Consider the following 25085-nt stretch of genomic DNA (forward strand, 5'->3'; position numbering starts at 1 on the left):
CTATCAAGCCATGAAAAGATACAAAGATAACTTAAATGCATATTACTAAGTGGAAGAAGCCAACCTGAAAGGGTTACATACTGTGTGATTCCAACTACATGACATTCTGAAAAAGACAAAACCATGGAGACAGTAAGATCAGTGGTTGCCAGGGCTTGGGGGGAGGGATGAATAAGCAGAACACAGAGGGATTTTAGGGCAGTGAAACTATTCTGAATGATACTGTCATGGTGGATAAATGTCATTATATATTTGTCATTACCCATAGAATGTATAACACCAAGAGTGAAACCTAATGTAAACTGTGGACTTTGGTTGCTAATGATGTATCAATGTACATTATTAATTGTAATAAATGTATCACTCTGGTGGGGGATGTAGATAACGTAGGAGGCTATGTATGTCATAGGTGGCAGGGTGCATATGGGAACTCCCGTACTTTTTACTAAACTTTTGTATGAACCTTGAACTGCTCTAAAAAATAGAATCTATCTAAAAGAGGAAAAAAATTTCTGGAGTTGAAGAGTGGTGATGATTGCACAATAATGTAAACGTACTTAATGCCACTGAATGTTACACTTAAAAATGAATAACATGTTAAATGTTATGTATATTTTATCACAATAAACCATTTAAAGAAAGAAAAATGGATTTACCATATGATTTCATTCTTGGACATTTATCTTAAAGAAACAAAAACTTATTTCATGCAGAAACTTGTACACAAATATTCATAGCAGCTTTATTTGTAATAACACCCAAACTAGAAACAACTAATATATCCCTCAATAGGTGAGTGGTTAAACAAAGTAGTACATCTGTACCATGAAATACTATCCAACAATAAAAATATATAACCTATTGATACTTGCAATAATTAGGACGGCTCAAAGAAATTATGCTGAATGAGAAAAGCCAATCTCAAAAGCTTGCATACTGCATGATTCTATCTATGTAACATTTGTGAAGTAACATAATTTTAGATATGAAGAATGGATTAATGTCTTCCAGGAGTTTGGGAGGGGAAAGGGGGTGGCAATGAGTGACTATAAAGGGATGAAGAAATCTTGTGACATCGGTACAGTTAAGTATCTTGATTATGGTAGTGTTTACATAAAGCTATTTATGTGAATAAATTGTACAGAGCTACACACATACACATAAATAAGTGCCTATATAACTGGTGAAATCTATTCAATAAATAAGCTCTACAGATTGTACCAATGTCGATTTCCTGGTTTTGATATTGTACTCTAGTTATGTAAGATGTTACCATTGGGAGAGGTGGAGGTGAAATGCACACAGGCCCTCCCTATACATTTCTTTACACCTTTCTATGCATCTATAATTATTTCAAAATAAAAAGGTTTTTAAAAAGTACTTTGCATACACTATCTTACTTGATCTTCACAATAACTATGGGAAGTAAATAGTATGATTATTTACATTTTATAGAAAAGAGAAACAAGGTCCACAGGAAGAGTACATAGCTAAAAGCAAGCAAAGCCACATCCTCTTATGTACTGATATGTTTATGTAAGTATTTATAAGTATAAAAAGATTTAGGGAACCCAGCTGTCAGAAATAAAAGTGTTCTTTAGACAGCAAATTGCAAAGTAAAAATAAAAAAACAAGCCCTCTGTCTTCCTACAACTTACGATAGACTTGAAGATTGTAGCACCTGGTGGTGGTGGTGATCATTTCAGAGGTCTTTACATTTATGTCAGCTTTGTAGATCCCTGAGTCTTCCATCCTCAGATTTCTGAGCTCCAGGTTATAGTTCTGACCTGAGACATTTATTCGTTCATGGTAATTTTGGTGGGTTATGGAAATTGTGGGTGCTGCTCCTGAGTTTCCTGGTGTTACAAAAGCGACAGATGTTTTGGAATTCCAAGAAATGCTGATAACTTTCTGTGATTGCTGGATATTTAAGGGGAAAGTAACTGACTCCCCCAGAATCCCATTCACCATGAAGATGTCTGTGTCACTTCCAGCTGCTTCCAGACCTGAGGACATAAATAGAAAATCATAACCATTTGACTATTGCACCTTTTAGAATTCCCTGTTTCCCCAGTCTTGAATCTCCCCAAGGAGCAGCTCATCCAGTTTCTTGATGATATCTTCTTTTTGGTGGGGGACATTCTGCTTTAAATATATTTAATATGATGGCTAAATATTCTAAAAGATTCTCTTTCAAAAACTAAGTTTCCCAGTGAATTTTAAGGGATCCATTTCATTAAAATTTATTTATCTAGACGTATAGAGTCTGAGAGCTAGATGGAATTTGAGAGATGAAGGCCATAAACTTCCACGAGGTCTGAGATATTAAATGTTCTTTCTTTCCCAAGATCATATTGCCAAGTGGTCGAAGAGCTGGGGCAAGAGCCTACGATGGCTACTGTGGTCTGTGCAAATAAAGAGCTACATGTATGCCTCTATTCCTAGAAGATATAGGCAGAGAGTGCTTTAGAGGCTCTGGAGTAAATATTCCCCAAGCTGGTGATTTTGGGGGGTCTTTTTTGTTCATTGCTATATCCCCAGTCTTTAGACGAGTACTTGACACATAGTGGGTGCTTAGTAAATATTTGTGGAATGAATTAATAAATGGAATTAACTTATGTGTTGCCTAGGATCTTTTGGAGCAACTTCTGAAGTAAGCAAATTTTGTTTATTCATTTATACTTTTATGAATGAATGAATGTATTTATTCAAGGTCAGCTTTGTTCCTGATACTATGGCAGGTATTTATTAATTTAATTATAATACAAAAGTTTGTTGAGCATCTACTCCTTAAAGCATGATATAAGGAGATGGGGGTACACTGGTGAGTAAAAATAGGCATAGTTCCTGCTCTCTGGAACTTAACAGTTAAAGGAAGAGAACAGGTTTGATTGGCTAAGTGCAAATGGTATTAAGTGTTATGGTACTTTGAGAGAGAATAAGAAGGGGAACTTGATTTGTTCTGGGAATCCAGGAATACTTTTGGGTAAAAGCTGAAGGATGAATGCTTTTAAAATCTAACATGGATAAAAATGAAATGTTTATTTTTTTCTCTTCTCCTCCATTACCTTATGAAGATAAATTGATTTAATACATAGTTTGTAAAATGAAAGGCAATATAATTATAAGGTGTTTTTTCTCCTCTTCCTTCTATTCTTTCATCACTTTGTTATTCTCACTGAGCTATATAGTGTGAAATAGTGTGTTAAGGCAGAATGTGTGATATTCAAAATGTTTAATAACCAATAAGTACAGTCCCTGACCAATCAAGTAGGGCTTCAGCCATAAAGAGTAACAGGGCCATTCTGATGAGTACTGGCTGCATGTAAGCCCCAAAGAGCAGAACAAAAGTTTCCCATGTAAGTGAGTTCAGATGGACCCTAAAGTTTATCCAGGCTTGGCATAAAGAGGGCAAGAATAGGGCTTCCCTGGTGGCACAGTGGTTAGGAATCTGCCTGCCAATGCAGGGGACACAGGTCCGAGCCCTGGTCCGGGAAGATCCCACATGCTGCAGAGCAACTAAGCCTGTGTGCCACAACTACTGAGCCCATGTACCACAACTACAGAAGCCCACGTTCCTAGAGCCCATGCTCCACAACAAAGAGAAGCCACCACAATGAGAAGCCTGCGCACCACAACGAAGTGTAGCCCCTGCTCGCCATAACTAGAGAAAGCCCGTGCACAGCAATGAAGACCCAACACAGCCAAAAATAAAATTAATTAATTAAAAAAAGAAAAGAGGGCAAGAATAAAGGTCATTGAGAATACAAGTCATTTTGAAGTGTCAGAAAAGCAAAGATATTTCTTAACCTGATGGTGCTGTCTCACTATGGCCACCCCCACTCTTCAGCACAGTAACTCCTTAATGAGCCAGGGACTGCTAATATAAACCTCTTTCCTTTCAGAACATCCAAGATTTTCCCTTAGGAGGAATATCCCAGGCAAGGACTGGTGACTTAGTTGGGGTGGGCTAAGTACAGAATGAGACGTAACAGGGCCCTGAGGGAAAGAGCGACACAAATGATCCCTATCTACAAACATTTATTAAGTGCTAATTAAGTGCCAGATGCTGTGTTAGGGACTCAGGGATGAATAGAACATGGTGGCAGCCCTGAGGATCTCACAGCCCAGAGAATAAGACACATGAGCATTCAAGTGAACAATAATGCAATATGATGAGTACTAAATGGTAAAAGCAAAAGGAACAAACCACTGGGGCAACAGGAGAGACTAAGCTTGCCTTTGGTGACAGGAGTCAGAGTTTATTAAAATCCATTCCTTGAACATTAATTCTCCCCAGAAAAACTCTTCTGCTGGGCTGACAAGGTCGAGTAGAGGAGCACTTAGAGTGTCCCAGCCTGAATTGTTGGATGTCCCAGACATGGACATGTGACCTGTGCAGTCGTACAGAGCCTTGAGCTCAGAAGGACCTGAACTTGATTTAATGCTGCCATGTCACTTTGAACTTCTTAATATTATTTGAACAAGGGACGCCATATTTTCATGTTCTACTGGGTTCCACAAATTATATGGTTGGTCCTGGTGCCAGATCTCCCACGTCTCATAAGGCTTTTTTTTTTTAGTCAGGTTCTCGTGCCTAATTTCCATTCTGCTCTTTGGATTCAGGTTCAGTGTGAGAAGATGGAAAGGGTGTGGGTTCCATAGACTCATAATTCTCTTATCAAACCCCAGGAAGTGGTGGGAAGTTTGCTAAGGCTGAGGCCTTCTTAATAGGAGCATAGTTGTGAGGTCACAAAATGATTGGTGTGTGGTGTTGTTTTTGAAGTATGTCTTGTCTTCTGCAGCAAGTCATTCAGGAAGCGATGCTGGGGCATCAAAGGATAAGGCAGTGGGGGTGGCAGATACGCTAAGCTAGCGGAAGCCCTGCTGCTATTTTGTGCTGTGGTGCTGGGGGTGAGATTCCTGGGCTTGCTGAGAAAAGGTGTAGGGCTTGCACAAGCGTAATATGCGCCTTTGGACATTCCATCTGAGGTCTGAGGCGGCTGCAAAACCATAGCATGCAGCGGAAAGATAAGGAGGCTGAAGACATAGGTGCTAGTACTTCTACTTATGAGCTGGGCAAAGACTTTTCTGAGTCTCAGTATTTTCATCCACAGAATGGAAATAATAACTATAAAAATTGCCTATCTAATTAGTGATCAGAAAATCATAAGAGTAGAAACTCCGGTAACCATCAAGCCAAAATAAATGTTAGTAATGATTCTCATTCTCATTCTCACCTTAACAATTAGGACATGCCCTTTAGGGCTTCCCTAGTCTATCTCTATGATGGCCTTCATGACACCAGGGCCATACTGAAGAATGTATGAAGAGCCATTATTAAGGGCTAATTCAAGTAAAGCACAGAGGGATAGAGTTTTCAGCACCATTCCACTTAGTGGCCTTTATTCTTCTCTTAAAGACTTCAGTCTTTTAAAAAAAGAATCTCCATATCAACCAACCCTAATATTTATTTTTCTAGGTGCTGAGGGGACTCAAACATTATATTAGTGTGGGAGGAGACCTTAAGAAAACTCAATTTCAGAGAGAATTTGTGGCACAAAAATGTCTTAAGGACTTACTATGAAATGCAGTATGCAAGTCTATGACCAAGACAAGTTCTCTGTCTTTTTCAGAAATTTCATATATGCTTAGGGAAATAAGACACACACACAGACACACATAACTCTCCTTTACAATATGAAGTGGTAAATGGTAAATTTAAGCAAATGGTAGAGACAATAATTGCAGTAGGATTTCAAGGAAGGGAGAGATCACTTTGATCTGCAGTGGTTAGAGAAAACTTCTTGGAAGAAATAGAGTTTGAGGAGGACCTTGAAGAGTGAATAGAATTTTATTGGATAGAAAGGGAAAGGATGGGTGTCTTGGGTCTTCAGGTTCTGAATAAAAGTTTAGAAACAGGAGAATGTGTGTTATAGGTTGAATAAGTATAGATTTGCATAACAGAGTAGAGAGCAATAAGGCTGGAGATATAAATTGTTTAGACTTGGGACAGCCCTGAGTTTGAAGTCTATACCACAGACAGAGGAGAGCTATTAAGGTTTTTGAGAATAAAGATTAAATGATGTTTTAGGGTCATAGTAATATGGTAATAACACATAGGAAGAATAAGAAGAAAGAGAAGCTGGGCTTAAGAAACCATTTCATATGCTATTGTAGCCATCTGGGCATGAATCGGGGGATGATAATGAGACTGGAAAGGAAGGGTGGAATTTGAGAGAGAGCACAAATAAAGGCAAGGAATAAGGAGGCATGTCACAGAATTCAACAATATATTTTGAGTGTCTACTTCATGTCAGTGGAAAACTAATAGCTACTGGAAATTGATTAAGTTTATGCTTGAAAGAAGTCAAAAGGAGAAGACAAGTATAGTGTCAGAAATATTGAATGTGAGATGATGGTGGACCATCTAAATAAGGAGTTGGAAGGATGGCAGATAACAAAAGTTAATGGATTCAAAGTATTGTTTGGGGGGCTGTGACAGAATCTGCTAGTTGTTTTCCAACATTTGTTTTCATCTCCATTCTTAGTAACACATATATATGGAATCTAAAAAAAAAAAAAAAAAAAGTCATGAAGAACCTAGGGGCAGGACGGGAATAAAGATGCAGACCTACTAGGGAATGGACTTGAGGACACGGGGAGGGGTAAGGGTAAGCTGGGACAAAGTGAGAGAGTGGCATGGACATATATACACTAACAAATGTAAAACTGATAGCTAGTGGGAAGCAGCCGCATAGCACAGGGAGATCAGCTCGGTGCTTTGTGACCACCTAGAGGGGTGGGATAGGGAGGGTGGGAGGGAGGGAGATACAAGAGGGAAGAGATATGGTGATATATGTATATGTATGGCTGATTCACTTTGTTATAAAGCAGAAACTAACACACCAATGTAAAGCAATTATACTCCAATAAAGATGTTAAAAAAAAAAAAAAGACTATATTGCCCAGCCTTCTGCTAGCTCAGTTTGGTCATGTGACTAAGTTCAGGTCCATAGGATGAAAGTGAAAGTATTGTATCAACTTTTATGTCTTTAAGAAGAGGATGCTTTGTTTTCTTCATCTCTTCCTTGACTCTTGCAGGCTGGAATTCCATGACAACTGGATCTTGGACATTTTGGATCAAGAAGAGGAAGCCAAGTACTGAGAACTGTGGAGCAGGAAGACTGAAAAAGTGTGGATTCCTGATGACCTTGTGAACTATTCTACCAACTGAACTGCCAACTCCAGACATTTTACATGAGCAAGAAATGAACTTTTTTCTTCTTTAAGGAATTCTTTTTTTTTTTTTTTTTTGAGTCTCTGTCATTTGCCATCAAACTGAAATTCAAGTGTTTAGGAATCATCTATGGAGAGGAGATGATTGAAGAAGAGGGTCACTCAGGAAGAGTTGGCTGAAGTCCAAGGCTGAGCCTTGTGAACAGTGCTCACAGTTCTAAAAGAGACACTATCAAAAGAAACTGAATAGACCAAGTGGTAGGAGTGGCAAGAGAGGCACCAATAGTGGACAATATCATGAAATCCAGGAGGACAAAAAATCTCAAGAAGGGGGCTGTAACTGATGTCTAATGATTCAGAGTCTTCAAGTAAGATAAACTGAAAATGATCCCTAGATTTGTCCATTAGGAGGTTATTGATGGCCCTTGAGAATGTAGTGCAAGTTAAGATGATTCATATGGAGGCCAGAGTACAGAGGATTGAGGATAGAATATGCGGTAAAGAAGTGGAAAAGCTTGATAGTGAAAGAAATGTTATAAGATAGAATAATAGCTAGAGGGTCAAGCAAAATTAATTTATTTGATTTTGTTTTAAAATAGAAGGTATTGGTGGGGGAAGTGTGGTAGGGAGGGAGAGAAGATAGAGATTTCCCTGATCATGTCTGCTCTAGGTTACATGCTCCTACTCATGGAGTTCGGTGTTTCTCTCTGATAGTACTTGCCACACTGGCTGGTAGTCATGAATCCGTGTGTCTGTTTCTGGACACTGTGAATCACTTGAATCCAGGGACCTTGCCTTCAAATCCCAAGCACCTAGCACAGTGCAGGATACACAGGCCACTAATGCTTGTGTGGAACAAAAGATGGAATGGAAATGGTGGGCAGAGAAAGGTATAGGTTTTCAATCAGAGGAGGGTAATGCCTTCATCTGAAGTGGAAGAAAAAAAGGAAAGGATGAGTGAAAGCATACGGGTATTTTGAGGTCTTGTTGGGAGTAGTGATAGAAGAAAGGCTGCTTTGTGAGGTGGAGGCAACATAGGTTTGAGCCAGATGGACCTGTGTTCAAGTTCAATCCCTGACATTTACTGAGGCCCTTATATTACATAACTACAAGATAGCATATAATAATGCCTGCCTCATGGAATTGTTGTGAGGGCACACAGAAGGTGCTTAATATGTAGTGGACATTTTGGAGTAGAGAAGATAAAATAGTAGACAGTCATGGTTGATGGCCTTCATCTCTTCAGTAATGTAGGAGATAAGAAGAGGCAAGAGTGGGACTAGTTAGGAAGTATAAAGGTTAGGGACACACGTTTTGAAACTAGGTATATTTGAACCTACATATGTTATCTTGAGAAAATTATTGAAATTCTCTGATCCTCAGGTTCCTCACCTTTAAAATGTGGATAATTATTCAACGCAATTATAAAGATAGAGCACTTAGCACAATGCCTGGCACATAAAAATGGTAGTTGCTATTATCATTTTGATGAATGTAAAAATTTTGAGGAAATGCTGCTCCAGGGAACACCTCAGGGAGTTAACAAGAGATTGATTAAGCGGATGAAGGTACTGCTGAGCAGGCTTGGAAGCCTAACGAAGAAGAGATGATGCACATTTATAACATTTCCCACTGTTTGTGATTTCCTGACTCCCATAGCCAGACCACAACAGGGGTGGGTAGGAGAAAGGCATTACTTCCAGAGGAGAAGCAAAAGCAAGAAAAGGCTGGAACCCTGGGATGTGGGCTTGGATGGGAAAATATGTTCACTGTGACCCCTAGGTAGCTATGGTGAAGAGGGGACCGGAGGGGCAGGATGACACCAGCTTAGACAGAGAGCACTGTGGACAGGCTATTCACTGGAGCTGGATTTCCCCTCCTGGAAGGGAAGCTGGGCACATTTTCCAGCCTAATATATCTTTCGTGTATTAGGTGATAACTCCTGTTCCCCTGGATGAACCCATGTGAATGGGTGGACTTTACAAATGTACATTTCATGATAAAGTAGCTGCCAAAAATCACTGACTCATTGACTGGAAGAAGGCAATAGAGAATATGAGAATAAGAAATGTGTTTGGAAAAAATAAAGAATCAGAAACTTCACCTGGGTTAGAAATATTGATGGGGCAGGAGAACATTAACTGAATAGAGGGAAATTCTTCATAGCTGAGCAAGGGAAACTTACTAAGAAGTGTTGGGTGGAATCCAAAGAGATTTTGAAATATCAAATATTGATGACAACAAAGAGCATGTTTAGGCTTAAACCTCATAGTTCTCCTTAGAGTCTATTAAAAACAAAGACAGGAAAAAAAAAAAGGCCATGAAGAACCTAGTGGCTAGACGGGAATAAAGACACAGACCTACTAGAGAATGGACTTGAGGATATGGGGAGGGGGAGGGGTGAGATGTGACAGGGTGAGAGAGTGTCATGGACATATATACACTACCAAATGTAAAATGTGGTGGCCCCCAAGCTGTAAGCTTATTCAGCTTTCTGCTTTCCGGAGAACTGCTTGTCTCTTTCTTGGTATGCACTCCTGACGCTGCAGTATTGAGCGTAAAAAAGGAAAATGGCTTGCGGCTAGTTTCGTTCCAGGTGCCTGCTCTGGATCTAAGAGCCCCTGGTTGTTCCCCAGAAGAAGGACGTGCTGCCCTGAGGGGGAAGTCTGTATCTCCAAAGAATGGCCCATAAGGCATGCTGACGCATAGATAGTGGTGCATAGATAGTGGTGCATAGATAGTGGCGCATAGATAATGGCGCATAGATAGTGGCGACAGAATTATGTGGAAATACAAGGTTTGCTGATTTGTTGTCTGGTATTCGTTCCGTGCTGAACCTATATATACATTCATGCTCTTTGAATAAACTTGCCTTGCAACCATCAGTTGTCTTGGCCCTTCTGACCCCATACTGGTGCTTTTCAGTTCCTTACCCCTCACCGCCAGGAACTTCTAGCTTTCTGCAGCCGGTCTGCGGCAGTAAAATAGATAGCTAGTGGGAAGCAGCTGCATAGCACAGGGAGATCAGCTTGGTGCTTTGTGACCACCTAGAGGGGTGGGATGGGGAGGGTGGGAGGGAGGGAGATGCAAGAGGGAAGAGATACGGGAACATATGTATATGTATAACTGATTCACTTTGTTATAAAGCAGAAACTAACACACCATTGTAAAGCAATTATACTTCAATAAAGATGTTTAAAAAAAAAAAACAAAAAACAAAGACAGTGTACATTTGGGGTTTTGAGGGGCTCCCTAGTCTCCTTTCATATACTTTGCCACCGTCTACTAGATCCTGTCTGGTCTGGCCCCTGCCCTCCTGCCTCATCTCCTACCCTTCTCTCCCCTACTCACTCCAACCACACTGACTTCCTCATTCTTCAAACCAACTGCTGTTGTCTTAGAGATTTTGTACTTGCTGTCCTCCTTTTCTACACTCTTTCCAGCACTCCCTTACCGTGAAACTCTGCTCCAATGTCATCTCATCAGAGAGAGCTTTCTTAATCACCCTGTTTAAGTAACAGTCTCCTTCCCATCACTCCCTATTGCCTTGCCTCACTTTATTTTTCCTCATAGCAGTTATGACTACTAAAGCATTGTATGTGCATATTTACTTATTGTCTTCCCCACTTTGCACCCTCATGAGAATATAATTGCCATGCAGTCCTTGTCTGTTTTGGTCACTAGTATTTCCCTAACAATTAGTGGATGATTATTAAATATTTGTTGAAAGAATAAATACTTTTGGGGCTACTGACACAGTTACTCTTTTTCTAGCAATAAAAAGCAAGGTAGAAAACTCAGAGCAAGAGAGAGAGTGAGGGCAAGAGATAACTCTACTGGTCTCTGGGTCTTGGTGTGGAAGGTCCATGGTGTAAACTGATTAATAAGAAGGGGCAGTTGGCTAACTGTAACTTCTTTCCATTCCAATATTCTCATGTTGTTAACAACAACAAAAAAATTGCATAGGTCCAGAGACTGAGGCTTCATAGCATGGTTAGTAAAAGTGTTCTGAACTAGGGATCAAGAAACATGTTCTAGTCAAGGCTCTGTTGCCAACTAGCTAAATGACCATGACTAAGTCACCTACCTGCTAAACTTCAGGATTCTAGTTGGTAAATGAAATAAAATTCCTCTACCACTTTGAGGAATTATGAAGATTAAATGACACTAGGCAGCTCTACCCACCACCAGTCCCTCCCATCAGGAAACTTACACAATCCTCTTAGATAGCCTCATCCACCAGAGGGCGGGCAGCAGAAACAAGAAGAACTACAATCCTGCAGCCTGTGGAACAAAAACAACATTCACAGGAAGATAGACAAGATGAAAAGGCAGAAGGCTATGTACCAGATGAAGGAACAAGATAAAACCCCAGAAAAATAACTAAATGAAGTAGAGATAGGCAAGCTTCAAGAAAAAGAATTCAGAATAATGATAGCGAAGATAATCCAGGACCTCGGAAAAAGAATGGAGGCAAAGATCAAGAAGATGCAAGAAATGTTTAACAAAGACCTAGAAAAATTAAAGAACAAACAAACAGAGATGAACAATACAATAACTGAAATGAAAACTACACTAGAAGGAATCAATAGCAGAATAACTGAGGCAGAAGAACGGATAAGTGACCTGGAAGACAGAATGGTGGAATTCACTTCTGCAGAACAGAATAAAGAAAAAAGAATGAAAAGAAATGAAGACAGCCTAAGAGACCTCTGGGACAACATTAAATGCAACAACATTTGCATTATAGGGGTCCCAGAAGGAGAAGAGAGAGAGAAAGGACAAGAGAAAATATTTGAAGAGATTATAGTCGAAAACTTCCCTAACATGGGAAAGGAAATAGCCACCCAAGTCCAGGAAGCGTAGTGAGTCCCATACAGGATAAACCCAAGGAGAAACACGCTGAGACACATAGTAATCAAATTGGCAAAAATTAAAGACAAAGAAAAATTATTGAAAACAACAAGGGAAAAACGACAAATAACATACAAGGGAACTCCCATAAGGTTAACAGCTGATTTCTCAGCAGAAACTCTACAAGCCAGAAGGGAGTGGCATGATATACTTAAAGTGATGAAAGGGAAGAACCTACAACCAAGATTACTCTACCCAGCAAGGATCTCATTCAGATTTGATGGAGAAGTCAAAAGCTTTACAGACAAGCAAAAGCTAAGAGAATTCAGCACCACCAAACCACATCTACAACAAATGCTAAAGGAAGTTCTCTAAGTGGGAAACACAAGAGAAGAAAAGGACCTAGAAAAACAAATGTAAAAGATTAAGAAAATGGTTATAGGAACATACATATCGATAATTACCTTAAATGTGAATGCATTAAATGCTCCAACCAAAAGACACAGGTTTGCTGAATGGATACAAAAACAAGACCCATATATATGCTGTCTACAAGAGACCCACTTCAGACCTAGGGACACATACAGACTGAAAGTGAGGGGATGGAAAAAGATATTCCATGCAAATGGAAATCAAAAGAAAGCTGGAGTAGCTATACTCATATCAGATAAAATAGACTATAAAATAAAGAATGTTACAAGAGACAAGGAAAGACACTACCTAATGATCAAGGGATCAATCCAAGAAGAAGATATAACAATTATAAATATATATGCACCCAACATAGGAGCACCTCAATACATAAGGCAACTGCTAACAGCTATAAAAGAGGAAATCGACAGTAACACAATAATAGTGGGGGACTTTAATACCTCACTTGCACCAATGGACAGATCATCCAAAATGAAAATAAATAAGGAAACAGAAGTTTTAAATGACACAATAGACCAGAGAGATTTAATTGATATTTATAGGACATTCCATTCAAAAACAGCAGATTACACTTTCTTCTCAAGTGCGCATGGAACATTCTCCAGGATAGATCACATCTTGGATCACAAATCAAGCCTCAGTAAATTTAAGAAAATTGAAATCATATCTAGCATCTTTTCTGACCACAAGAGAAATTAGAACTCTTGCACTCCTATACGCTAATGATGAAAATTCTGAAAGAGAAATTACGGAAACACTCCCATTTACCATTGTAACAAAAAGAATAAAATACCTAGGAATAAACCTACCTAGGGACACAAAAGACCTGTGTGCAGAAAACTATAAGACACTGATGAAAGAAATTAAAGATGATACCAACAGATGGAGAGATATACCATGTTCTTGGATTGGAAGAATCAATATTGGGAAAATGACTATACTACCCAAAGCAACCTACAGATTCAATGCAATCCCTATCAAATTACCAATGGCATTTTTTACAGAATTAGAACAAAAAATCTTAAAATTTGTATGGAGACACAAAAGACCCCGAATAGCCAAAGCAGTCTTGAGGGAAAAAAACGGAGCAGGGGGAATCAGATTCCCTGACTTCAGACTATAGTACAAAGCTACAGTAATCAAGACAATATGGTACTGGCACAGAAACAGAAACATAGATCAATGGAACAAGATAGAAAGCCCAGAGATAAACCCACACACCTATGGTCAACTAATCTATGACAAAGGAAGCAAGGATATACAATGGAGAAAGGACAGTCACTTCAATAAGTGGTGCCAGGAAAACTGGACAGCTACATGTAAAAGAATGAAATTAGAATACTCCCTAACACCATACACAAAAATAAACTCAAAATGGATTAGAGACCTAAATGTAAGACCAGACACTATAAAACTCTTAGAGAAAAACATAGAAAGAACACTCTTTGACATAAATCACAGCAAGATTTTTTGGATCCACCTCCTAGAGTAATGGAAATAAAAACAAAAATAAACAAATGGGACCTAATGAAACTTAAAAGCTTTTGCACAGCAAAGGAAACCATAAACAAGAAGAAAAGACAACCCTCAGAATGGGAGAAAATATTTGCAAACGAATCAATGGACAAAGGATTAATCTCCAAAATATATAAACAGCTCATGCAGCTCAATATTAAAGAAACAAACAACCCAATCCAAAAATGGGCAGAAGGGGCTTCCCTGGTGATGCAGTGGTTGAGAATCTGCCTGCCAATGCGGGGGACACGGGTTCGAGACCTGGTCTGGGAAGATCCCACATGCCACGGAGCAACTAGGCCCGTGAGCCACAATTACTCAGCCTGCGCGTCTGGAGCCTGTCCTCCACAACAAGAGAGGTCGCGATAATGAGAGGCCCGTGCACCGCGATGAAGAGTGGCCCCCACTTGCCACAACTAGGGAAAGCCCTCGCACAGAAACGAAGACCCAACACAGCCACAAATAAATAAATAAATAAAAATTAACAAACAAACAAAACAAAACAAAACAAAAACAAAAATAGGCAGAAGACCTAAATAGTCATTTCTCCAAAGAAGAGATACAGATGGTCAAGAAGCACATGAAAAGCTGCTCAACATCACTAATTATTAGAGAAAGGCAAATCAAAACTACAATGAGGTATCACCTCACTCCTGTTAGAATGGGCATCATCAGAAAATCTACAAACAACAAATGCTGGAGAGGGTGTGGAGAAAAGGGAACTCTCTTGCACTGTTGGTGGGAATGTAGATTGATACAGCCACTATGGAGAACAGTATGGAGTTTCCTTAAAGAACTAAAAATAGAATTACCATATGACCCAGTAATCCCAGTACTGAGCATGTACCCTGAGAAAACCATAATTCAAAAAGACACATGCACCCCAATGTTCATTGCAGCACTATTTACAATAGCCAGGTCATGGAAGCAACCTAAATGCCCATCGACAAATGCATGGATAAAGAAGATGTGGTACATATATACAATGGAATATTACTCAGCCATAAAAAGGAACACAATTGAGTCATTTGTTGAGACGTGGATGGATCTAGAGACTGTCATACAGAGTGAAGTAAGTCAGAAAGAGAAAAACAAATATCGTATATTAATGCATGTATATGGAACCTAGAAAAATGGTGCAGATGAACCGGTTTGCAGGGCAGAAGTTGAGACACAGATGTAGAGAACAAACGTATGGACACCAAGGGGGGAAAGCCACGGGGGTGTGGGGATGGTGGTGTGCTGAATTGGGCGATTGGGATTGACATGTATACACTGATGTGTATAAAATTGCTGACTAATAAGAACCTGCTGTATATAAAAAAAAATACAATTAAAAAAAAATGACACTAGAGTGCTCTCAGGTGTATATATCAACAGAGAAGAATCTAGAGACCCCAAAGGGAGTCTTGCCATGAGGAGCACCCTCTTTCTGCCCCCGTGTCAGGCACCATGACTTAGTGATGAAGATCCAGACTGCCTGAGCTTGAATCCTGCTTCTGCCAGGTTCTAGCCATGAGACCTTGGGAAATTTAACCACCTCTCTGTGTCTCAGTTTTATCAGCTTCTAAATGAAGCCAATAGACTAATAGCAGCACTTACTTCATAGAAGCGTTATGAGAGTTAAAGTTAATATTTGTAAGCCTATTGGAAAAGTACCTGGCATATACTAGGCACCATGTGCGTTTGTTATGTAAAACGAAAGTACTATTACAGAGATTAAGATAATACCCCCAGACAACTCTTATGTGTTCCAAAAGAAGAGCTGCAGTACTGGGGAGATGTTAGAGAAGGCCAACATGAAGCTATTCATGGGAGTGGAAATAAGAAAGGGTAGATTTTTGCTTAATAGTGACCCAAACCCCCACACTTCTTTAGGATTCTTCAAGTCAGTATTTCTTGTCCTTTTTTGACTCCAGCTAACCTTCCCCTCCTCTTCTCCCATTCACTGTCTCCTTGAATATTGCAGGCCTGGAAGGGTGACCAGACGTAGCACCACCCAATGGCACCCAGAAAAGAGGTGGTTGTAAGCAGTTATTCTGAGTGAAGGGAAGTAGCAAAGAGGAAACAAAGTGTTAGCAGCCAGAAGTTTTGTGTCATTCTGCATGAGGATGGAAAGTCCTTGGTTATGAGGTTTTAAAAAAAAGGAACCTACCACCCCCATCAATAGTATGTTATTTTCTGCTGGATTTTTTTTTTTTTTTTTACTTTATATTATCTTTATTGACATTTGGGTTGACTTGAATCCACTTCTGCAAAACACACACACACACACACACACACACACACACACACACACACACAGATTCTCAAAACAGAGATGGGGTCCTGGCCACCCATTGTTTTATCACTACTCGGCACTATAAGCATATAATCAAAAGTCGAGTATAACAAAGGAAATGCGGGTACATACCTCTACTAACATCAGCCCCCCAATTGATTGTTCACAACTCCTTCTTTTCCAACTTCCACATAGATGAGTTTAGATACCCCCAAACTTACAGATTCCTCCTTCTCTTAGGTTCAAGAGAAGAAAGGTTTGATTTAGGAAATACTTGAGTAGCCCAAGTGGCCTAGCACTGACTTTTGGGGTCCTGTTGTGAAGGCACTCTGGCTGCTTTGTGGGTCACCGTATTGATCTCTAGGGCTGCTTTGTGGATTGGGTTGGTGTGGTGGGTCACTACTCCCTCTACTGGAGTCCCGTGTTGTCACAAGGATGCAGCTTCGAGCCTCTACTTGGAGACTGGATTGTTAAGCTAATGTCCTGACACCTAGTTTTCCCCATACTTAATATATTTTTTCTTGTCTATAACTGGGCTTTTGCTTTTTTTTTTTTTTTTGAACAATAGCCAATATTTATTGAGCACTTACTATGTGCCAGACATTTGTGCTAAGCTCTGTATCATTGAATCTTTACAATGATTTGCTTTATTTATTTTTTCAATATTTTTATCGATTATACTCCATTTAAAATTATTAGAAAATAATGGCTATATTTCCCTGTGCTATACAATACACCCTTTTGCTTGTCTGTTGTATACATAGTAGTTTTTATTTTTAAAAACTTTATTGGAGTATAATTGCTTTACAATGGTGTGTTAGTTTGGGCTTTTGCTTTTAAGCCCTTTCTGAGTGTCTATGGTAGTAGTCTGCTCAAATCGCTTTCTAGAACAGAGGCTTTGTCTTTATCTTGAAGGCCCCTCTTTATTAGGACTTGGGACTAGTGGCAAGTTGACTCTTGCCAAGATCCTTCTCCAGGCATGAAGTCCTGTCTCTAACCCCCAGCATGATGTTTGGGGCCTACTTATCCAGGAACAGATATCCAGAGGGGCCCATTCACTTCTCTTGTACTTTTAAGTATCACCTGCTGGAACACACCATGACTGTGCTCTACGTTCAATAAGGCATCAAGACCTTGTTGATACTGGACCCTTGTTTGTTGTGAAAAAGCAAATTCAAGTCAACACATAACCATGTTCATGTGAATGATACCTGAACCATGTCTGGATATGGTCATTTCCTTGGATATTCTGCCTTGCTGGCCTGCCTAAACCTCTGTTATTGGCAAAGGCCTGGCCTCTAACCCCCATCCTCCTCTGTAGGTAGGTATAGAGATAGGCCCAGCCTCTGCTGAATAATCCTTTCTTGTTGGGAATAAATCACCATTCATGATAAATCCCAAAGTGGGATAACCATCAATCTCAGGGACAATTCTACTTCAGCATCAAAGTGGGTGAAGGCAGCACTGCTCAGTGGTTAAGCCTAAAGACACTGGAGTTCAAATCATACATCCCCCACTTTTTGGTTAAATGACTTCTGATTTTCTGTGTCAATGTCTTCATCTGTAAATTGGGATATTAATAGTATCCATCTCATAAGGTGTTGTGAGGATTAGACAAAATAACAAACGTACGCTACTTAGAGTAATGCCAGACATGTAATGATTGCTTCATAAATGGTTAATTATTACTATTATTGACAGGAGAGAGGAGAAGGGAGCAAGTGGAGGGGCTGAAGAAAGAGAAGTGAGAAAGGTGTGGAGAAAAGGAAGAATTAAAGGGGTATGAGAAAGAACTCATAGAGGGGCATGAAGCAAAAGTGGTAGATTCTTGTTTTCTACCCCAAAGGGTAGGTGGCTAGTAGAATACTTGGAGGGACAGTCAGAGTCACAGTGTTCACAGGTCACGATGAGGAAGCTGAGATTACAGAGCATAAGACTGTGAGTCTTGGTTCTTAGAGAAAACTTTTCCAACATGGAATGGTCATGAGCTTTGCACATTCAGACTCCTCTTATTTCAGTGATTTCAAGGGAAAATGGGATTTCCAACCCCCTTTTCCCACTGCATTTCAGCTGCTTCCACTGCTCTGAATTCCAGGGAAGTAAGTAAAGTCAGTGTTGATGTCTAAGCCCAGTGCTAAATATAAGGGACCAACTTTGTCAGGAATAGCAGCAGGAGGGATTTCAGGTATATTTTTGACTCAGGAAATGTTGGTGGAATAAACTTTAAAAGGTAAAGAGATCCATTCAGCAAAGGCAAATTGTACCTGAAAGTACTTTTAGTTTTACTGCTATAAAAACAAGTCCCCATCTCTCATTTATGGATCCCTGACAAAATGAATATTTCATCCCTGGTTTTCTCTTATGGAACCCCAAAAGCCCACACCTAAGCTCAAATTCCCACCATCTTTTCATCTGCTCATGTTCCTTGGATCATCCTAAACAGAGGAGTCTCACCCAGGATCTCAGTGCAAGAAAGCCCTGGCTCCTCCTCAAACCATGTGAAAAGCAAGTGTGAAAAACAACAGCATTAGCTAATATTTATTAAACACCTACTACATTCAGATACTGTGCCAAGTGTTGTACATGGATTATCATTTTGGTTCTCAAAACAATCCTATTGTACTAATAGTTCTCCCATTTGAAGTCTAAATAACATTTTTGGGGCCCAGGATGGGCTGCTCCCAAATATGCCACAATGGCATATTGATTATTATTATTACTTTTTGGCTGTGCCACTTGCAGGGATCTCAGTTCCCCTTCCAGGGACCGAACCTGGGCCATGGCAGTGAAAGCCCGGAATTCTAACCATTAGGCCACCAGGGAACTCCCTATGTTGATTATTTTGAATTGAAGTTCCTTAAGAAGCAGCCAATGCAAGAGGGAAACTCTGACTCTTCTCTGTCCCCCTGAAAGCAGAAAATAAATATCCCATGTGAAAGGTGCACTCCCTATATCTGGAGGTACAAGGACATCCTTATCGCCAGAGACAGGGAATTTGGGGCAAGAAGCTTGTATAAACAAACCTTGTTACTTTAATTTACTACTCCAAGCCCAAACTCTGTTTACATTCTTCACTGATTGAGCATCCAAAGCCTAAGTTTCTTTGTCCTGTTGAATCTTCACAAGTTTATTTTATTTTATTTTTTTTTTAAATTATTTATTTATTTATTTAATTTATTTATGGCTGTGTTGGGTCTTCGTTTCTGCGCGAGGGCCTTCTCCAGTTGCGGCAAGTGGGGGCCACTCTTCATCACAGCGCGCGGGCCTCTCACTATGGCAGCCTCTCTTGTTGCGGAGCACAGGCTCCAGACGCGCAGGCTCAGTAATTGTGGCTCACGGGCCCAGTTGCTCCGCGGCATGTGGGATCTTCCCGGACCGGGGCTTGAACCCATGTGCTCTGCATTGGCAGGCAGACTCTCAACCACTGCGCCACCAGGGAAGCCCAGTTTATTTTTTCTTTGTCTAAAAAGTATAAAAGCTGTTTGTGTTGGCCACTTGCTAGGTCTAATTTCTAAGAGACTTCTGTGTGCACAAATTAAAATTTGTCTCTTTTCTCCTATAATCTGTCTTGTGTCAATTTTATTATTAGTCCAGCCACAAGCACTCAAGAGGGGGAAGAGGGGAAATATTCCCCTTCCCGACAACAGGTGGAGTTTATATAACTTTCCCAAAGTCCTAAAGCTAATGGATGAATGATTCACTACTAGCTGATTTGACAACTTCGATTTCAGTTTCAGTAGATGAGGCAAGTGTATCTTAGAGCTGCCTTTCATCATAGCATGTATTGCCCTTTGAAGAGTATCAAGGACGCAGAAACTGAATGAGTGAAGAGGTCAGAAAAGTGTGGAGCAGAAAGAACTATAGCCCTGGGGTTAACAGAACAAACGTCCATTTCCAGCTCTACCAATTTCAGGTTGTGAAATTTCAGGTGAATTGTTTGACTTGAATCTTAGATTACACTTTTTTTGCATAATGGAATTAATAATATCTATCTTGCTTATTTAAATGATTTTAGTAGGTATCACATAAGAATGTGGGCATAAAAATTGTAAAATGCTTTCCAAGTTAAGTGGTATCAAGTACCACCCTGTCCAGCCCTTCTTTGGAAGATTGGGGACATCCCTAGATTTACACTTAGGTTCTATCCAACTTTTTTCCCCATCTACTTGCATTTTTTACTTGTATGTCAGGATGACTAACATAGGCTCTAAAAACTTGGCCTGCCCAGTGGATACAATCTCTATGAAGCTCACATTAAATGAGCCACAGCTTTAAATGGTTAAAGAACCAGAGAGACCAAGGTGCATGGATTCTACCTTTTCAAGAAATCCTAACCCACTAGATTCTCTGTGTTCTAACCCATGCCAGGAATTTGCTAGTGCATTTCCAAAGCTGGTAAGAGACACTATAAGTAGATTTAGAAATGCCAAATATAGTCAGTTTTTACGTAAATAAGGCAATTGTTAGGATTCAATGAGATAATATATGCAATGACAAAACACTCCTAGAACTATGTTAATGTTACATAGTTTTCTTTGTACTAACAACAACCAATATTCATTTGACCTTTATACTTTACTGTTAAGCCATAAGTAAGAAAAACAGAATTTTCAGTTCAACGTCTCTGTTTCTTTTTTGAGAACTAACTTATTTGTAAAACAGGGATAATAATCTCTTCTCCATTTATTTTAGGGTTTTTGGAGGACAGAAGCAGAGTAATAGCTCTGAATTTGCTTTGAAAATAAAGGGGGCTTATAGAGATGAAGTTTTTACAATGATAATTATAGTCATGCATCTCTCTAATCTGCTGGAGCAATGAAATAATTGAGAAGGGTCTATCTCTGTTAAAATCTATATAACACATTCTAACACCAAAAACAAATTGCTTTTAAGTTTTTGAAGGTTTTGGATTATCTATTCCTCTGTTGGTTTTCTGGGCAGGTATACCATGTGCTGACTCTTCTGAGTAGAAGGGTTTGTCTCAGATCTTTAGAGACTGAATACAAATAAAATTCAGAAATATAAACTCTAAAGCTGAAAAACAGTTAGGTTTGGATCTTAGGTCTCTCCCCAGTCAGTTGGATCCTTTTTGAGACCCAGTGTGTTTCTGTTAAAGCAGATCAAAAGGGCATTTCAATGTCTTCCTTAAGGGAAATTTCTAAAACAACAGAAAATTAGGAGGGGATCAGCAAGGGTCAGAACTCACAGGTTTGTAGGCAAAGGAGCAAGATCCATAGGTGGTGAAGAGCCATCTTCTTCCAGAGTATAAACTTCTGTGCAAAAGTATGGCTCTCTTCCTGCAGAGAATCAGTCTCACTTCTGTTTTCATGCCCCTTTTTATAGAACACATTGAAGAAAGGAAGTGAGTTAGCTGATGAAGGACATGCTAGTTTTTTTTTTTTTTTTTGTCTATTGTATAATTAATTATTTCTTCAACAAATATTTATTGAATGCCTACTATGTGCCAGACACTCTTCTGGGCACTGGCAATATAAAGAGCAACAAAGCAATTGATCACCCTCCTTTCATGGAGCTCATATCCTTGTTGGGGAGATCAATATTAACAGGCAATATAGTGCGATAAGTGTTGCCGAAGAGAAAATAACGGGAACTGAGAGGGCAGTGGGGACTTCTAACCCAGACTAGGACAGTGTAGGGAAGGCTTCCTGAAGGAACCGACAACCAAGCTGAGTCAGGTCTGAAGGGTAAGTTAACATTATTAGGAGAAAGGTGGTAGGGATTATGAATAGGAAGAATGTGTTAACACTATAGGAGCTTAATAAGTGGTAGCAGTTAATATTACATAATTATAGTTGCATGTAATAATAATTATGTATAATTCTATTATATAATTGTATAATTGTATATAACTGTAAAATTATTTATACTGTATAATAATTATATTATATGTAATAGTAATATAATGTATATTATCAGATAATATATAGTTATATATAAATATATAAATTATATTATACATTGTAATGCATATATGTATATACATAAATAATGTATATAATGTATAATTTGTATAATTATGTTATGATTGAGCTAGATGTAACACAGGACTGTTCTCTAGTATACTTTTAGGATACTTCTCTAGTTATGCTCCTAGCCAATCCCTGTTAGAAGTATAACAAGGGCCTTGTCTGTGTGGGGTGTGTTGGAGAGTGGTAATGTGAGTAAATATTTGGGACCAGATGCCAAGCAGTTTGAACTTGGACCCAGCTGTTTTGGGGAGTGCTAGGAAAACTGGGGAGATAGGTCCTGAGACCTGGGGAAGTAAGATTTTATGCAGCCTTTCCCTCAGCCAGCTAGCTCATTTCCAGGGGTCCTGAGCAACTGGAGTCATTTATAGAACAATCCTGCTCATAATTCTCCATATATACTTATTCAGTATTGAATAGTTGAGTGCCATTATGTAGATATAGTGAACTGGGAAGCTGAGACCAAAGAAGGATTAAAATAAAAATAAAATTTCCTAATTTTATGATTTCCTTTCACAAGATAAAACCATATTACTGTCACAGTTTTAGCAAGCATATCTTCCTGAAATATATAATTAATACATTTGCAAAAACACATCTATCTTGTATTAGTTGTACAGAGAAGGAAGAAAGACTATGAAGTTGCCAAGAGCTGCTGGAAACCTGACTTTGTATCCTCTTTTTCCCTTCTTCATTCTCTGAAAAAATGTTTCGTCTTCTCTTGCATTTAAAACTCTTTTTTTTTTTTTTAAACATCTTTATTGAAGTATAATTGCCTTACAATGGTGTGTTAGCTTCTGCTTTATAACAAAGTTAATCAGTTATACATATACAATATGTTCCCATATCTCTTCCCTCTTGCATCTCCCTCCCTCCTACCCTCCCCATCCCACCCCTCTAGGTGGTCACAAAGCACCGAGCTGATCTCCCTGTGCTATGCGGCTGCTTCCCACTAGCTATCTATTTTACATTTGGTAGTGTATATATGTCCATGACACTCTCTCACCCTGTCACATCTCACCCCACCCCCTCCCCATATCCTCAAGTCCATTCTCTAGTAGGTCTGTGTCTTTATTCCGTCTTGCCACTAGGTTCTTCATGGCTTTTTTTCCCCTTAGATTCTGTATATATGTGTTAGCATACTGTATTTGTTTTTCTCTTTCTGACTTACTTCACTCTGTATGACAGACTCTAACTCCATCCACCTCATTACAAATACCTCCATTTCATTTCTTTTTATGGCTGAGTAATATTCCATTGTATATATGTGCCACATCTTCTTTATCCATTCATCTGTTGATGGACATTTAGGTTGCTTCCATGTCCTGGCTATTGTAAATAGAGCTGCAATGAACATTTTGGTACATGACTCTTTTTGACCTATGGTTTTCTCAGGATATATGCCCAGTAGTGGGATTGCTGGGTCGTATGGTAGGTCTATTTGTAGTTTTTTAAGGAACCTCCATACTGTTCTCCATAGTGGCTGTATCAATTTACATTCCCACCAACAGTGCAAGAGAGTTCCCTTTCCTCCACACCCTCTCCAGCATTTATTGTTTCTAGATTTTTTGATGATGGCCATTCTGACCGGTGTGAGATGATATCTCATTGTAGTTTTGATTTGCATTTCTCTAATGATTAATGATGTTGAGCATTCTTTCATGTGTCTGTTGGCCATCTGTATATCTTCTTTGGAGAAATGTCTATTTAGGTCTTCTGCCCATTTTTGGATTGGGTTGTTCGTTTTTTTGTTATTGAGCTGCATGAGCTGCTTGTAAATCTTGGAGATTAATCCTTTGTCAGTTGCTTCATTTGCAAATATTTTCTCCCATTCTGAGGGTTGTCTTTTGGTCTTGTTTATGGTTTCCTTTGCTGTGCAAAAGCTTTTAAGTTTCATTAGGTCCCATTTGTTTATCTGTGTTCTTATTTCCATTTCTCTGGGAGCTGGGTCAAAAAGAATCTTGCTGTGATGTATGTCATAGAATGTTCTGCCTATGTTTTCCTCTAAGAGTTTGATAGTGTCTGGTCTTACACTTAGGTCTTTAATCCATTTTGAGTTTATTTTTGTGCATGGTGTCAGGGAGTGTTCTAATTTCATACTTTTACATGTATCTGTCCAATTTTCCCAGCACCACTTATTGAAGAGGCTGTCTTTTCTCCACTGTATATGCTTGCCTCCTTTATCAAAGATAAGGTGACCATATGTGCGTGGGTTTATCTCTGGGCTTTCTATCCTGTTCCATTGATCTATATTTCTGTTTTTGTGCCAGTACCAAACTGTCTTGATTACTGTAGCTTTGTAATATAGTCTGAAGTCAGGGAGCCTGATTCCCCCAGCTCCATTTTTCGTTCTCAAGATTGCTTTGGCTATTCGGGGTCTTTTGTGTTTCCATACAAATTGTGAAATTTTTTGTTCTAGTTCTGTGAAAAATGCCAGTGGTAGTTTGATAGGGATTGCATTGAATCTGTAGATTGCTTTGGGTAGTAGAGTCATTTTCACAATGTTGATTCTTCCAATCCAGGAACATGGTATATCTTTCCATCTATTTGTATCATCTTTAATTTCTTTCATCAGTGTCTTATAATTTTCTGCATACAGGTCTTTTGTCTCCTTAGGTAGGTTTATTCCTAGATATTTTATTCTTTTTGTTGCAATGGTAAACGGGAGTGTTTTCTTAATTTCACTTTCAGATTTTTCATCATTAGTGTATAGAAATGCAAGAGATTTCTGTGCATTAATTTTGTATCCTGCTACTTTACCAAATTCATTGATTAGC

General features: G+C 39.2%; 1 protein-coding gene across 2 annotated transcripts in view; it reads right to left on the reverse strand.

The window, feature by feature from the left end:
* The window catches only part of CD84 (CD84 molecule), a 37464-nt gene extending 15891 nt beyond the window's left edge, over window positions 1-21573 (reverse strand). Inside the window, exon 1 of one of the 2 annotated variants that reach the window (XM_059902773.1) lies at window positions 21528-21573. In XM_059902773.1, coding sequence (XP_059758756.1) covers window positions 21528-21573 — 46 coding nt within the window. Of the gene's footprint in view, window positions 1-1658; window positions 1972-21527 lie in introns of those variants that run through there. The other variant, XM_059902763.1, reaches the window with a different exon arrangement.
* Window positions 21574-25085: the final 3512 nt, after the last annotated feature.

Source organism: Balaenoptera ricei, chromosome 1 (assembly GCF_028023285.1).
Source record: "Balaenoptera ricei isolate mBalRic1 chromosome 1, mBalRic1.hap2, whole genome shotgun sequence".
NCBI lineage: Eukaryota > Metazoa > Chordata > Mammalia > Artiodactyla > Balaenopteridae > Balaenoptera > Balaenoptera ricei.